This window comes from Cheilinus undulatus, linkage group 6 (assembly GCF_018320785.1).
Source record: "Cheilinus undulatus linkage group 6, ASM1832078v1, whole genome shotgun sequence".
NCBI classification, from domain to species: domain Eukaryota; kingdom Metazoa; phylum Chordata; class Actinopteri; order Labriformes; family Labridae; genus Cheilinus; species Cheilinus undulatus.
This window is the reverse complement of record NC_054870.1, coordinates 1,634,199-1,649,127: the sequence shown is the minus strand read 5'-3', so window position 1 is coordinate 1,649,127 and position 14,929 is coordinate 1,634,199. Positions and strand designations below refer to the sequence as shown.

General features: G+C 36.4%; 1 protein-coding gene across 1 annotated transcript in view; it reads right to left on the bottom strand.

Annotated features, from left to right (window-relative positions):
• The window catches only part of inpp5f (inositol polyphosphate-5-phosphatase F), a 33,176-nt gene extending 18,609 nt beyond the window's left edge, over window positions 1-14,567 (bottom strand). Inside the window, exons 1-3 of the mRNA XM_041789279.1 lie at window positions 14,114-14,567; window positions 3,012-3,092; window positions 2,492-2,628 (exon numbers count right to left, since the gene is read on the bottom strand). Coding sequence (XP_041645213.1) covers window positions 2,492-2,628; window positions 3,012-3,092; window positions 14,114-14,210 — 315 coding nt within the window. The 5' untranslated portion in view covers window positions 14,211-14,567. The remainder of the gene's footprint in view (window positions 1-2,491; window positions 2,629-3,011; window positions 3,093-14,113) is intronic.
• Between the last annotated feature and the right edge of the window lie 362 nt (window positions 14,568-14,929).

The window sequence follows — 14,929 nt, the reverse complement described above, 5'->3', positions numbered from 1 at the left end:
TCAGTTTCAACAAAGTTTACATCCCTCATAAGCATGAAGGGACATTTCTAGCAGTTAGTACTAACTTCAATTAGGGATGCATGATATTAATTAGTGTCTGCTGATCATGGCTAAAATAGTAAAATGTTGGTTTTTGCAAATTAAAAAAATTCTGCTAAAATTTATGTCCAAACATATTTGTAAGTCATGTATGAGGAGATTTGCAGACACTTGGAGATGAGCTTGGATGTTTATAGGTGATCCAGACTGATAATAGAAATAGCTGTGAACAGGCTGACAGCTGTGTATGGTGCTAATTATTTCTGAGGAAACCATTTATTTTATTCTTAACTAAAAATGTTTAACAGATCTTTCACACAAAAATATTCAGTGTGATAGATTTGTTGAGTCAAAAGAAGTGAAGTTTCTCAGTACCTCAGTTGTGTCAATGCTTTCTTCTTCTATTGCTATTTTAAGGGGACAGATTGTACCCTTTTAAGACAAGTTTATATCGGTCTCAGAGGTCCCCAAAACCTGCCTGTGAAGCTTGTTGCTGAAACAAACACTTCAGTATTGGATTTTTGCATGTCTAAAAACCCCTCTGTTTCAGCCCTGCTCAGAACAAGCAGTTTCTGTGGCTTTAAATGTTAGTTACCTGTCTGACTCCGCCCCTGACTCCACCCCCCTCAGGAAATGGATGTGGCACTCCTGATGTTACAATATTATAGATGCTTTTATTTAAAGTTAAAGACCTGACTGGGTTTGAACCATCAATCTCCCAGATCAAAGTCAGCTGTCCAGCATCTCAGCTGGCAGCTGAGAGGAAGATCAGGAGAGGAGGGCATAACTGTCCTGCAAGCAGGGAGAGCCAACCAAACCTGGGGGTGGGGCTAAAGGCTCAGTTATGCATCAGTTTTTGTCCGTGCCACACAGACAAAAACTGATGCAGAATCATGATGCGGAAACATCTGGTGCATTCATATCTAGCGCCGGCGTCCTCTTTGCTGCAAACTGATATTCTCCCAAAAGCTAGGGGCGTGTGTCTTCAAGAATCACCTCTCTAGCGTGTTTAATTCAAGTCACAGAGGAAGATTTGTTGTTAACATCATGGAGAACCATGAAGAGGAGCTGCTGTGTTTACTGTTGTTGTTACAGCATAAAAGGAAGGAGATGGCCCCTACGACCACTCAATCAAGAGAGGAAGGACAAGGACGAGTACAATATTCTTGTACAGCTAATGCGAGAGATAGATGAGGAAGTGCATTTGATATGACAAATCAATCTCTCAGATTTTTCCACGACACCACTCTTCTTCTTTTCCTACAGTTTTTGATATTTCTATCCAGGATTTTTTAATCATCTGGCAGTCTCTGTGATCTTTCAAAGAAGAATCATACAGGTGTTTATATTTTCTGACTTCTGTCACCAAAAGCTCCTCAAAATCAGCCATTTTGACGTCTGCCGCATCTGCATCTGTAAAAATTTCGGGGATGTGTGCGGCCAGACAAAAATTAGCAGCACGGAACCCTCGCAAAGGGGCGTGTCTTAATATTTGACGTCACGTTCAATGCGTGGACACTCGCAACCTTGCAGAGGCATCAAACATAAAACAGGCTTAACTCCCCACATGACATCATGAGAAGAAAATCTGAGAGCGGCTTGCTTCAGCACACATTTTCTGAAAGGTTGGGGGGGGTTCTGATTCTTGGGGGGTTGTGGACAGGCCAGGGGCACATATTTTTCTTAGAAAAGCCTGAAAAAGTGATTTTTGCATAATATATCCCCTTTAAAAGGTGATGAGCTAACGCTACAGCCACCGTCTGGTGGTGCAACACCTAAAACCAGGCACCAGGAAAAATCATGAAAAATGCAGATTTGAATTAAGGTAAGATTTGCATGAAATCTTCTTGTTTTTAGAGATGATGACTAAATAGTCATAGACCATCCCTGTACATACATATATATGTAAATATATGGGATATTGCAACAATCCAATATCCTGCATCCCTAACTTGAATTTCTTCACACAACATAGTAAAGATGGTTACAACCACTTAACAACTTAAAAGCATAATAACAATACTGATTAGAATACAGTGCTCTAGAAGGTTCTCAGACTTAAAGGTACAAGAGGGAATTCTGCGGGATAAGAACTATGTATGGGGTCTAAAACCTTATCCAGGAGCCTCCATTTTTACTCACTTGAAAATATCCTGTCTCACCATCCATGAAGCTCTCCTGAAAGACTGAAATCTTAGCAATGCTTCATTCTTTTTCTATTCTACAACAGTCATTATATCAGAATTTTCTAAAACTTTAAAAGTGGGGGTGAAAATAGAAGATTTCAATGAAACTGGCAGAGATTAGTGTAAGCATCACCATTGAACAGTCTTGGCTACATAAATTAGCTATGTGCTACGATAATCATTTCCGGCCTGAATAGGTGGCAAAAATTAACTACAAGCCCATGTGCATTCATTCTCCTGTATCCCTGCAGTGGAAGTCCACACACCTCCAGTTCCAGCTCCTGAGGCTCTTCATCAGACAGAGGAATCACTGCTATTTTGGTGATCTTGAAGACTTTGTGGTTCCCCGGTAAATGGCCCACCAGTGCTTTCTGGCGGATTAATACCAGGCCCAGAGGAAGATCTGACAACGGGTGAAAGAAAATATCAGAGTGTGTCATGGTTGCTGAATTCCTGGAGATCACCAAGAGTAAAGAAAGGAGCTACTGTATTCTCTTCCCATTAATGGCAAAGAAAGGGTTAAATAAAGACATCGGGCCTTCATATATATGTAATATTTAAATCTATCATTAAATAACCATAACTATAAGCATCAGCAACAGAAACAACAGTTTACACGTTTTACATTTTTTTTGTCAAAACAACAGCAACAGGAAACGGGCCAACTTCTGAATTATTTGGAATTTCACACAAAAAACAAAACACAGATGAACACGTGGAGTTTCTGCTCACAGGAAAATTAACACTACAAGGGTGATTGTTGAGATATTTTTGCTCTCTACTTACCTGTGTGAAGTTGTATCTTTCCAATGACACCTTCTACCAGACCCAAACACACTGGATTCCATGCTAACAGCAGGTCTGTAGCTGAAATTATTAATGGAGAAGAAACATGAGGATAGGGAAAAAGCAGGTGAAAAACACCCAGTATCCAGAAAACACAGTTTTATACCTAAAAGGAAAAACTAATGTTAGCTATTCTATAGAAGAAAGTGCAATTATCAATAAAACTGATCATAAAAAATAGCACACAATGTTTCTAATATGATAAAAATTCAAAAAAATGTGCAATGCTCAAAAATTGGAGATAATTTAAACCAAAGAGAGAAGTAAATAAAAAATGAGAGAATGTGTGTAAGTGACCTCTAAGCCAATCATATTCCACCTTCCAGAGAATTCCGAGTACAGAAAAACAGGCTATGACAGCTCAAAAGGAAAGGTTGCGTAATAGTGCAGAAACATAAAACTGATCGATCTTTATTCTGAATGTGTTGGATTTTACTAATGCTTGACTGAGTGTTTGAGAGTTAAGTGGAAAAAGAGAGAGGGTTAGGAAGACGTTTTCCAATTAAATAATGAAAGAGCGGTGCAACTCAAACCCTGTCCTGGCTGGCTGCAGACATGCTACTTCAGCTGACTCACATAGAACATGCACTACCAGCTAGCATCATCAAGAAAACCGTGTTTAGTTTATCTTTTAGATCCCGTTCATACAGTTCATATGAAGCTAAAATGTTTATTTGTTACTGCTAGTAGCAGCGGGAATCTGAAATTTGAGGACAGGTGTCTCAGGTGTGAACTGGAGGGATTGAAAAACACTGAAAATAAGTGGAAACACATCCAAAAGCAGGCATTTCAATCTATTTTGAAGGCCAAATAACTGTTAGAAACTAACAAGTTTTGAAACTGCAGATTACTAAAAGTATGACTCATAATTTCCCCTTAAACAGCATTTTCTACAGAATGACTAAAGGGAAGGTCCTTCTGCCCAGCCCCCTTCTGTACTTTTACTTTTCTGCTTCTGCTCTTTTATCAGCAGTATGTTGTATAAATAGGGTTGGGTATTTGGGGGATTTCTGATACCGGTGCTAAATCTATTATTTTTATTCGGTGCCTGAATCAATATTTTTGAGAGAAATAAAGTCAAAGTCAGTGGGAGCAAAGAAGCTGGCTGGGTGTTTGATTCATAAAAAAATCTGCATAAGGTGCCGGTCAAACATGGAATGAGATAAGGAATCCGGTGTAACTCATAAATCAAACAAATTCCACCACATAATTCTTTCCTTTCATTCCATTCCAAAGGTTTTAAAAGGAAGTATCGATAGTGTTGTAATTCAGTCCAGTAGTTATCAGGTAGGTTGGTACTGGTACCCTGTCAGTAGCACATTCTGGTACTCAGCCCTCTGTATTAAGGTGCCAAAATGGCACCATTCACTGTTTGACATGCTTCAACCTCTAGTCTATAATCGTAGCAGTGTGTGAAGACTTATCATTGATGAGGCAGCACAAAGCATTCATCATTCTGGAGTACAGGTTAAAGGGGACATATTTTACCCTTTTAAGACAGGTCTATATTGGTTTCAGAGGTCCACATTACGTGTCTGTGAAGTCTGGTGCTGAAAAAACACGCCAGTATTGGATTTTTGCATGTCTAAAAACCCCTCTGTTTCAGCCCTGCTCAGAACGAGCTGTTTCTGAGTCTGTGCAGGAGTCTTTGATTTTTTCAGGCATTCTGAATAAAATCTGACCCTGTCTGTGCTTTACTCACAGATGCAGTCATGATCTGTAATTATCACCACGTTAAGGGTCACATGTGGCTGTAGCGCTTAATCACAAAACCATGCAAGCAAAAATAGATAATACGTTTACATTTAATACATTTAATTGAATTAATTTGAAATGATAATAAGAAATGAGTACAATGATGAAAAACAGAAATAAATAACATAATGATAAATGTAATCATAAATTGACAAGGGAGACATAAAATGAAAATCCACAATGCTCTCAGGCTAATACTAGTCATAAAGCAGGGATGCACTATACTAGATTTGTGCCAAACTCATTTAGCAGACACTGATAACTATTAAACTGACATGCATCACGACTGCTTCATATATCCATTTAATGTGATATATTTCACATTCCTATGGGAAACCTCCCTTACAAAGCGTTTGGGAAGGACTTTAAAGAAGTTCTCAGCTGGTGGTTGGATGAGCATTCTGTCTGTCACATTCAACCAAGCCAATCCAGAGTGATGTACAAATATATCAATCAGAGCAGCAGTTGATGTGAGATGCATGCACAGCTCCAGTGAGTGACATGAGTTAGGCTGTAGGCCCTGGAACAGTGGAGCTAAGAGGTGGATAGGCCGGTCAGGACTCAGACTGGTACCAAAGCAGGTCAGGAGAAGAGCGGTAAACATTCTTTCTGCCTAGAAAAGCTTTCAGTGCTGTTCTTTACTCTTCTTTTTATTAAGAAATATGGTCCAGTTCTGATAAAGCTGGTACTACATTAAAGCTACATCTGTGCAATTGCTAACAGCTTTAAGCACAACTGACCCCAGCCTGTAGCTACAGCTTCATTCCCCTTAAATGATGCTGATTGGTCTGGTCTGGTCTGGTCTCAGAGCAGAAAAGGTCTTCTCTCCCATGGACAGAAAAGCCCTGAGCTGTCCCACCAGGCTTATGATACCTTTGAGCTTCAGGTCTGTTCTCAGACTGAGCAGTCATTTTAGATCAGATCTTTGCAAGATAAATCTTCCACATAACAGACATAAGATCTGGCCAATCCATCTGCTTTACAAGGTAAGATAACAATACCCACATAAACACAATCGTTTCACTGTCAACACGCTGTGCTGTACTAGAATCAACCCATCATTTAAACTATTTCTCATAAATAAACAGGTTTGCATAGAGATTTTTCTGAGATGATCCTGAAATAAACAAGACAAAGAAAACTTTTGAGTGGAAAAATTCAAACTAGCTGAAATCCCTTTAGAGGACTGAAGTGTCATAGCTGAAGGGAGATAATAGACTAGCAGACTAATTTCTGCTAATTTCACAACAGATTTAGTGACTGCTTAAATCTGCCTACATTGCCTGGATATGTTTATAAGTTAAAACAGCCTGTATCATAAAAAAAGGTCTGTAAAAAATCCATCTTCATAATCTGTAAATATCAGCCTATAACACCCGTAAATATCCACCTATATAATCTGTAAACATCAGCCTATATCACCCTTAAAAATTCACCTTGATTATCTGTAAATATCAGCCTATATCACCCTTAAATATCCACCTTGCTTATCTGTAAATATCAGCCTATATCACCCTTAAATATCCACCTAAATTATCTGTAAATACCAGCCCATATCACCCTTAAATATCCACCTATATTATCTGTAAATATCAGCCTATATCACCCTTAAATATCCACCTTGACTATCTGTAAATATCAGCCTAAATCATCCTTAAATATCCACCTTTATCACCTGTAAATATCAGCCTATATCACTCTTAAATATCCACCTTAATTAGCTGTGAATATCAGCCTATATCAACCTTAAATATCCACCTTGATTATCTGTAAATATCAGCCTATATCATCCTTAAATATCCACCTATATTATCTGTAAATATCAGCCTATATCACCCTTAAATATCCACCTTGATTATCTGTAAATATCAGCCTATATCACCCTTAAATATCCACCTTGCTTATCTGTAAATATCAGCCTATATCACCCTTAAATGTCCATCTTCATCATTTGTAAATATCAGCCTGAATCTCCCTTAAATATCCACCTTGATTATCTGTAAATATCTGCCTATATCATCCTTAAATATCCACCTTGCTTATCTGTAAATATCAGCCTATATCACCCTTAAATATCCACCTATATAATCTATAAATATCAGCCTATATCACCCTTAAATATCCACCTTGCTTATCTGTAAATATCAGCCCATATCACCCTTAAATATCCACCTATATAATCTGTAAATATCAGCCTATATCACCCTTAAATATCCACCTATATAATCTGTAAACATCAGCCTATATCACCCTTAAATATCCACCTTGCTTATCTGTAAATATCAGCCTATATCACCCTTAAATATCCACCTTGCTTATCTGTAAATATCAGCCTATATCAACCTTAAATGTCTATCTTCATCATTTGTAAATATCAGCCTATATCACCCTTAAATATCCACCTATATAATCTGTAAATATCAGCCTGAATTTCCCTTAAATATCCACCTTGATTATCTGTAAATATCAGCCTATATCATCCTTAAATATCCACCTTGATTATCTGTAAATATCAGCCTATATCACCCTTAAATATCCACCTATATTATCTGTAAATATCAGCCCATATCACCCTTAAATATCCACCTATATTATCTGTAAATATCAGCCTATATCACCCTTAAATATCCACCTATATAATCTGTAAACATCAGCCTATATCACCCTTAAATATCCACCTTGCTTATATGTAAATATCAGCCCATATCACCCTTAAATATCCACCTTGATTATCTGTAAATATCAGCCTATATCACCCTTAAATATCAACCTTGCTTATCTGTAAATATCAGCCTATATCACCCTTAAATATCAACCTATATTATCTGTAAATATCAGCCTATATCACCCTTAAATATCCACCTTGCTTATTTGTAAATATCAGCCTATATCACCCTTAAATATCCACCTTGCTTATCTGTAAATATCAGCCTATATCACCCTTAAATATCCACCTTTATCACCTGTAAATATCAGCCTGAATCTCCCTTAAATATCCACCTTGATTATCTGTAAATATCTGCCTATATCATCCTTAAATATCCACCTTGATTATCTGTAAATATCAGCCTATATCACCCTTAAATATCCACCTTTATCACCTGTAAATATCAGCCTATATCACTCTTAAATATCCACCTATATTATCTGTAACTATCAGCCTATATCACCCTTAAATATCCACCTATATAATCTATAAATATCAGCCTATATCACCCTTAAATATCCACCTTGCTTATCTGTAAATATCAGCCCATATCACCCTTAAATATCCACCTATATTATCTGTAAATATCAGCCTATATCACCCTTAAATATCCACCTTGCTTATCTGTAAATATCAGCCCATATCACCCTTAAATATCCACCTTGCTTATCTGTAAATATCAGCCTGAATCTCCCTTAAATATCCACCTTGATTATCTGTAAATATCTGCCTATATCATCCTTAAATATCCACCTTGCTTATCTGTAAATATCAGCCTATATCACCCTTAAATATCCACCTATATAATCTATAAATATCAGCCTATATCACCCTTAAATATCCACCTTGCTTATCTGTAAATATCAGCCCATATCACCCTTAAATATCCACCTATATAATCTGTAAATATCAGCCTATATCACCCTTAAATATCCACCTATATAATCTGTAAACATCAGCCTATATCACCCTTAAATATCCACCTTGCTTATCTGTAAATATCAGCCTATATCACCCTTAAATATCCACCTTGCTTATCTGTAAATATCAGCCTATATCAACCTTAAATGTCTATCTTCATCATTTGTAAATATCAGCCTATATCACCCTTAAATATCCACCTATATAATCTGTAAATATCAGCCTGAATTTCCCTTAAATATCCACCTTGATTATCTGTAAATATCAGCCTATATCATCCTTAAATATCCACCTTGATTATCTGTAAATATCAGCCTATATCACCCTTAAATATCCACCTATATTATCTGTAAATATCAGCCCATATCACCCTTAAATATCCACCTATATTATCTGTAAATATCAGCCTATATCACCCTTAAATATCCACCTATATAATCTGTAAACATCAGCCTATATCACCCTTAAATATCCACCTTGCTTATATGTAAATATCAGCCCATATCACCCTTAAATATCCACCTTGATTATCTGTAAATATCAGCCTATATCACCCTTAAATATCAACCTTGCTTATCTGTAAATATCAGCCTATATCACCCTTAAATATCAACCTATATTATCTGTAAATATCAGCCTATATCACCCTTAAATATCCACCTTGCTTATTTGTAAATATCAGCCTATATCACCCTTAAATATCCACCTTGCTTATCTGTAAATATCAGCCTATATCACCCTTAAATATCCACCTTTATCACCTGTAAATATCAGCCTGAATCTCCCTTAAATATCCACCTTGATTATCTGTAAATATCTGCCTATATCATCCTTAAATATCCACCTTGATTATCTGTAAATATCAGCCTATATCACCCTTAAATATCCACCTTTATCACCTGTAAATATCAGCCTATATCACTCTTAAATATCCACCTATATTATCTGTAACTATCAGCCTATATCACCCTTAAATATCCACCTATATAATCTATAAATATCAGCCTATATCACCCTTAAATATCCACCTTGCTTATCTGTAAATATCAGCCCATATCACCCTTAAATATCCACCTATATTATCTGTAAATATCAGCCTATATCACCCTTAAATATCCACCTTGCTTATCTGTAAATATCAGCCCATATCACCCTTAAATATCCACCTTGCTTATCTGTAAATATCAGCCTATATCACCCTTAAATATCCACCTTGCTTATCTGTAAATATCAGCCTATATCAACCTTAAATGTCTATCTTCATCATTTGTAAATATCAGCCTATATCACCCTTAAATATCCACCTTGATTATCTGTAAATATCAGCCTATATCATCCTTAAAAATCCACCTTGCTTATCTGTAAATATCAGCCTATATCACCCTTAAATATCCACCTTTATCACCTGTAAATATCAGCCTGAATCTCCCTTAAATATCCACCTTGATTATCTGTAAATATCAGCCTCAATCATCCTTAAATATCCACCTTTATCACCTGTAAATATCAGCCTATATCACCCTTAAATATCCACCTTAATTAGCTGTAAATATCAGCCTGAATCTCCCTTGAATATCCACCTTGATTATCTATAAATAACAGCCTATATCACCCTTAAATATCCAACTTAATTATCTGTAAATATCAGCCGATATCAGTCTTAAATATCCACCTTGCTTATTTGTAAATATCAGCCTATATCACCCTTAAATATCCACCTTGCTTATCTGTAAATATCAGCCCATATCACCCTTAAATATCCACCTTGCTTATCTGTAAATATCAGCCTATATCACCCTTAAATATCCACATTGATTATCTGTAAATATCAGCCTATATCACCCTTAAATATCCACCTTGATTATCTGTAAATATCAGCCTATATCACCCTTAAATATCCACCTTGCTTATTTGTAAATATCAGCCTATATCACCCTTAAATATCCACCTATATTATCTGTAAATATCAGCCTGAATCTCCCTTAAATATCCACCTTGATTATCTGTAAATATCAGCCTCAATCATCCTTAAATATCCACCTTTATCACCTGTAAATATCAGCATATACCACCCTTAAATATCCACCTTGATTATCTGTAAATATCAGCCTATATCACTCTTAAATATCCACCTTGATTATCTGTAAATATCAGCATATATCACCCTTAAATATCCACCTATATTATCTGTAAATATCAGCCTATATCACCCTTAAATATCCAACTTAAATAACTGTAAATATCAGCCAATATCACTCTTAAATATCCACCTTGATTATCTGTAAATATCAGCCTATATCACTCTTAAATATCCACCTTGATTATCTGTAAATATCAGCATATATCACCCTTAAATATCCACCTTGATTATCTGTAAATATCAGCCTATATCACCCTTAAATATCCACCTTAATTAGCTGTAAATATCAGCCTGAATCTCCCTTGAATATCCACCTTGATTATCTGTAAATAACAGCCTATATCACCCTTAAATATCCAACTTAATTATCTGTAAATATCAGCCGATATCAGTCTTAAATATCCACCTTGCTTATTTGTAAATATCAGCCTATATCACCCTTAAATATCCACCTTGCTTATCTGTAAATATCAGCCCATATCACCCTTAGATATCCACCTATATTATCTGTAAATATCAGCCTATATCAACCTTAAATGTCTATCTTCATCATTTGTAAATATCAGCCTATATCACCCTTAAATATCCACCTTGATTATCTGTAAATATCAGCCTGAATCTCCCTTAAATATCCACCTTGATTATCTGTAAATATTTTCCTATATCACCCTTAAATATCCACCTTTATCACCTGTAAATATCAGCCTATATCACTCTTAAATATCCACCTATATTATCTGTAAATATCAGCCTATATCACCCTTAAATATCCACCTTGCATATCTGTAAATATCAGCCTATATCACCCTTAAATATCCACCTTGCTTATCTGTAAATATCAGCCTATATCACCCTTAAATATCCACCTTGCATATCTGTAAATATCAGCCTATATCACCCTTAAATATCCACATCGATTATCTGTAAATATCAGCCTATATCACCCTCTTAATATCCACCTTGCTTATTTGTAAATATCTGCCTATATCACCCTTAAATATCCACCTTGATTTTCTGTAAATATCAGCCTATATCATCCTTAAATATCCACCTTTATCACCTGTAAATATCAGCCTATATCACCCTTAAACAACCACCTTTATCACCTGTAAATATCAGCATATATCACCCTTAAATATCCACCTTGATTATCTGTAAATATCAGCCTATATCACCCTTAAATATCCAACTTAAATAACTGTAAATATCAGCCGATATCACTCTTAAATGTCCACCTTGCTTATTTGTAAATATCAGCCCATATCACCCTTAAATATCCACCTATATTATCTGTAAATATCAGCCTATATCACCCTTAAATATCCACCTTAATTAGCTGTAAATATCAGCCTATATCAACCTTAAATGTCTATCTTCATCATTTGTAAATATCAGCCTATATCACCCTTAAATATCCACCTATATTATCTTTAAATATCAGCCCAAATCTCCCTTAAATATCCACCTTGATTATCTGTAAATATCAGCCTATATCACCCTTAAATATCCAACTTAAATAACTGTAAATATCAGCCGATATCACTCTTAAATGTCCACCTTGCTTATTTGTAAATATCAGCCCATATCACCCTTAAATATCCACCTATATTATCTGTAAATATCAGCCTATATCACCCTTAAATATCCACCTTTATCACCTGTAAATATCAGCCTATATCACCCTTAAATAACCACCTATATTATCTGTAAATATCAGCCCATATCACCCTTAAATAACCACCTATATTATCTGTAAATATCAGCCTATATCACCCTTAAATAACCACCTATATTATCTGTAAATATCAGCCTATATCACCCTTAAATATCCACCTATATTATCTGCAAATATCAGCCTATATCACTCTTAAATATCCACCTTGCTTATCTGTAAATATCAGCCTATATCACCCTTAAATAACCACCTATATTATCTGTAAATATCAGCCTATATCACCCTTAAATAACCACCTATATTATCTGTAAATATCAGCCTATATCACCCTTAAATATCCACCTTTATCACCTGTAAATATCAGCCTATATCACTCTTAAATATCCACCTTGCTTATCTGTAAATATCAGCCTATATCACCCTTAAATATCCACCTTTATCACCTGTAAATATCAGCCTATATCACTCTTAAATATCCACCTTGCTTATCTGTAAATATCAGCCTATATCACCCTTAAATATCCACCTTTATCACCTGTAAATATCAGCCTATATCACTCTTAAATATCCACCTTGCTTATCTGTAAAAATCAGCCTATATCAATCTTAAATATCCACCTTGCTTATCTGTAAATATCAGCCTATATCACCCTTAAATATCCACCTATATTATCTGTAAATATCAGCCCATATCACCCTTAAATATCCACCTATATTATCTGTAAATATCAGCCTATATCACCCTTAAATATCCACCTTAATTAGCTGTAAATATCAGCCTATATCAACCTTAAATGTCTATCTTCATCATTTGTAAATATCAGCCTATATCACCCTTAAATATCCACCTATATTATCTGTAAATATCAGCCCAAATCTCCCTTAAATATCCACCTTGCTTATCTGTAAATATCAGCCTATATCACTCTTAAATATCCACCTTGCTTATCTGTAAATATCAGCCTATATCACCCTTAAATATCCACCTTTATCACCTGTAAATATCAGCCTATATCACTCTTAAATATCCACCTTGCTTATCTGTAAATATCAGCCTATGTCATCCTTAATTTTGAAGAATGCTCCAAGAACTAAGGTGTTCTCTATGTTCCTGGTTAAACTTTAAAGTATTTTTCAAGGTCTGAACTACATTTATTGTGTTTAAGTGAGATCAATATTTTCTTAAATGAATATGTTAACATCACATTATTTAAATCTAAAAAAATACAATACAGTGGAACCATATTATCTAGAACTATATTGATATCATATTATCAATCACCGTAGCTATCATTTATTAATTCATTTTAATCAGGGCCAGATTTCAAAATTAGAGCATTTGTCCTTCATATGCTTGGTGCATGTGTAATTCTGTGATGTTGGCTCAAACCCATCATTTCAGAGGTAAAGTCGTGAAGCTGTGAGAGGTTCCTGAGAAAGTTGTTGTGTCTGAAGAATCCCATTTTCTCCTCGGTGACAGACAGGAGAAGAAATCCAGGAACTTTGGAGTCTGTTTGGGGTGTTGGCAGAGCCTGAATGAAAGCCAGGGCGGGGATCTCTAGACGACGAATGCCAACTTTACTCCTTAACTCGTTCTTTTAACGGGAGCTTAATCACATCGTTTGCATCACATTTTCCAATAAAAACGAGTAATAGTTGCGAATCAGGGATGCCAAGGCTGTAGACATAATCCAGACACATGGGGAAAATGGTACTGAAATACTGCCTGACAACTCCCAGTGGGCCCTGGAATACATAGCCTGTGTTTTATCTAACGGGTTGTCATGTAAATGGCTTTAGCCTGATGATCGTCTTCATAAGAAAAGCTTTCAGACAGTACGTACCAGGTCTGACGGCCATGGCCCCGTCTTTTCGGCTGCACCACAGCGCATGGTCCCCGCTTTGAAGGATGTAATCGTCTTTGGCCTGGAAAAGCTCCATTGTACACCCTTTGGTCAAATTTACAGGTAACTGGCTGGAAGTCAGTTACAGGGAATTCACTCCCTGCACGTCTCGGAGGTTGTAACAGCAGCTAACCGCTGCTATGGTCACCCCGCTCCAGGTTGGTGAGCTACGGTAGCTCGCTAGCGTTACCCAGCAAGCTAGCGGCTACTACAGCGGCTGGGTGCGCAGCGGATTTGTCTAATCTGCTTTTACACATTATGATATTCTAATTCTCTTCCAGATGAAATGACGGCCTTTACCGCTGTCATGGTGGACAGTAAAGTGGAAAACACGTATAAAAGACTGAGAATATGTTCCAGGACTGCTGCGTGCCGCCTAGGACCCGGAAGCGACGGTTTCCTGCTCTAAACAATCACACGTGATCTGTGTCGTCATCATTGGTCCTCAGGAACGTAGAAGCCAGAGCTAAGGAAAGAAGTTCATCAAGACCCCCTCATCAGAACTTCATCAGACCCCATCAGACTCAGATTGAAGCAAGGAACCCGGAAGACCCCAGAGGTGCGAGGGTACTGGGAAAGGAATAACTCTGTGTTAAATGACAACCCCTTAGAAATGAACCTTCTGTGGATAACCAGAGAAAAACAAAGTAAAACCAGGCATGGAAAGTAACTAATCACATTTACTCAAATTACTGTAGTTGAGTAGTTGTGTAGGTACCTGTACTTTTAGAGTGCATTCTGAAATCAATACATTTT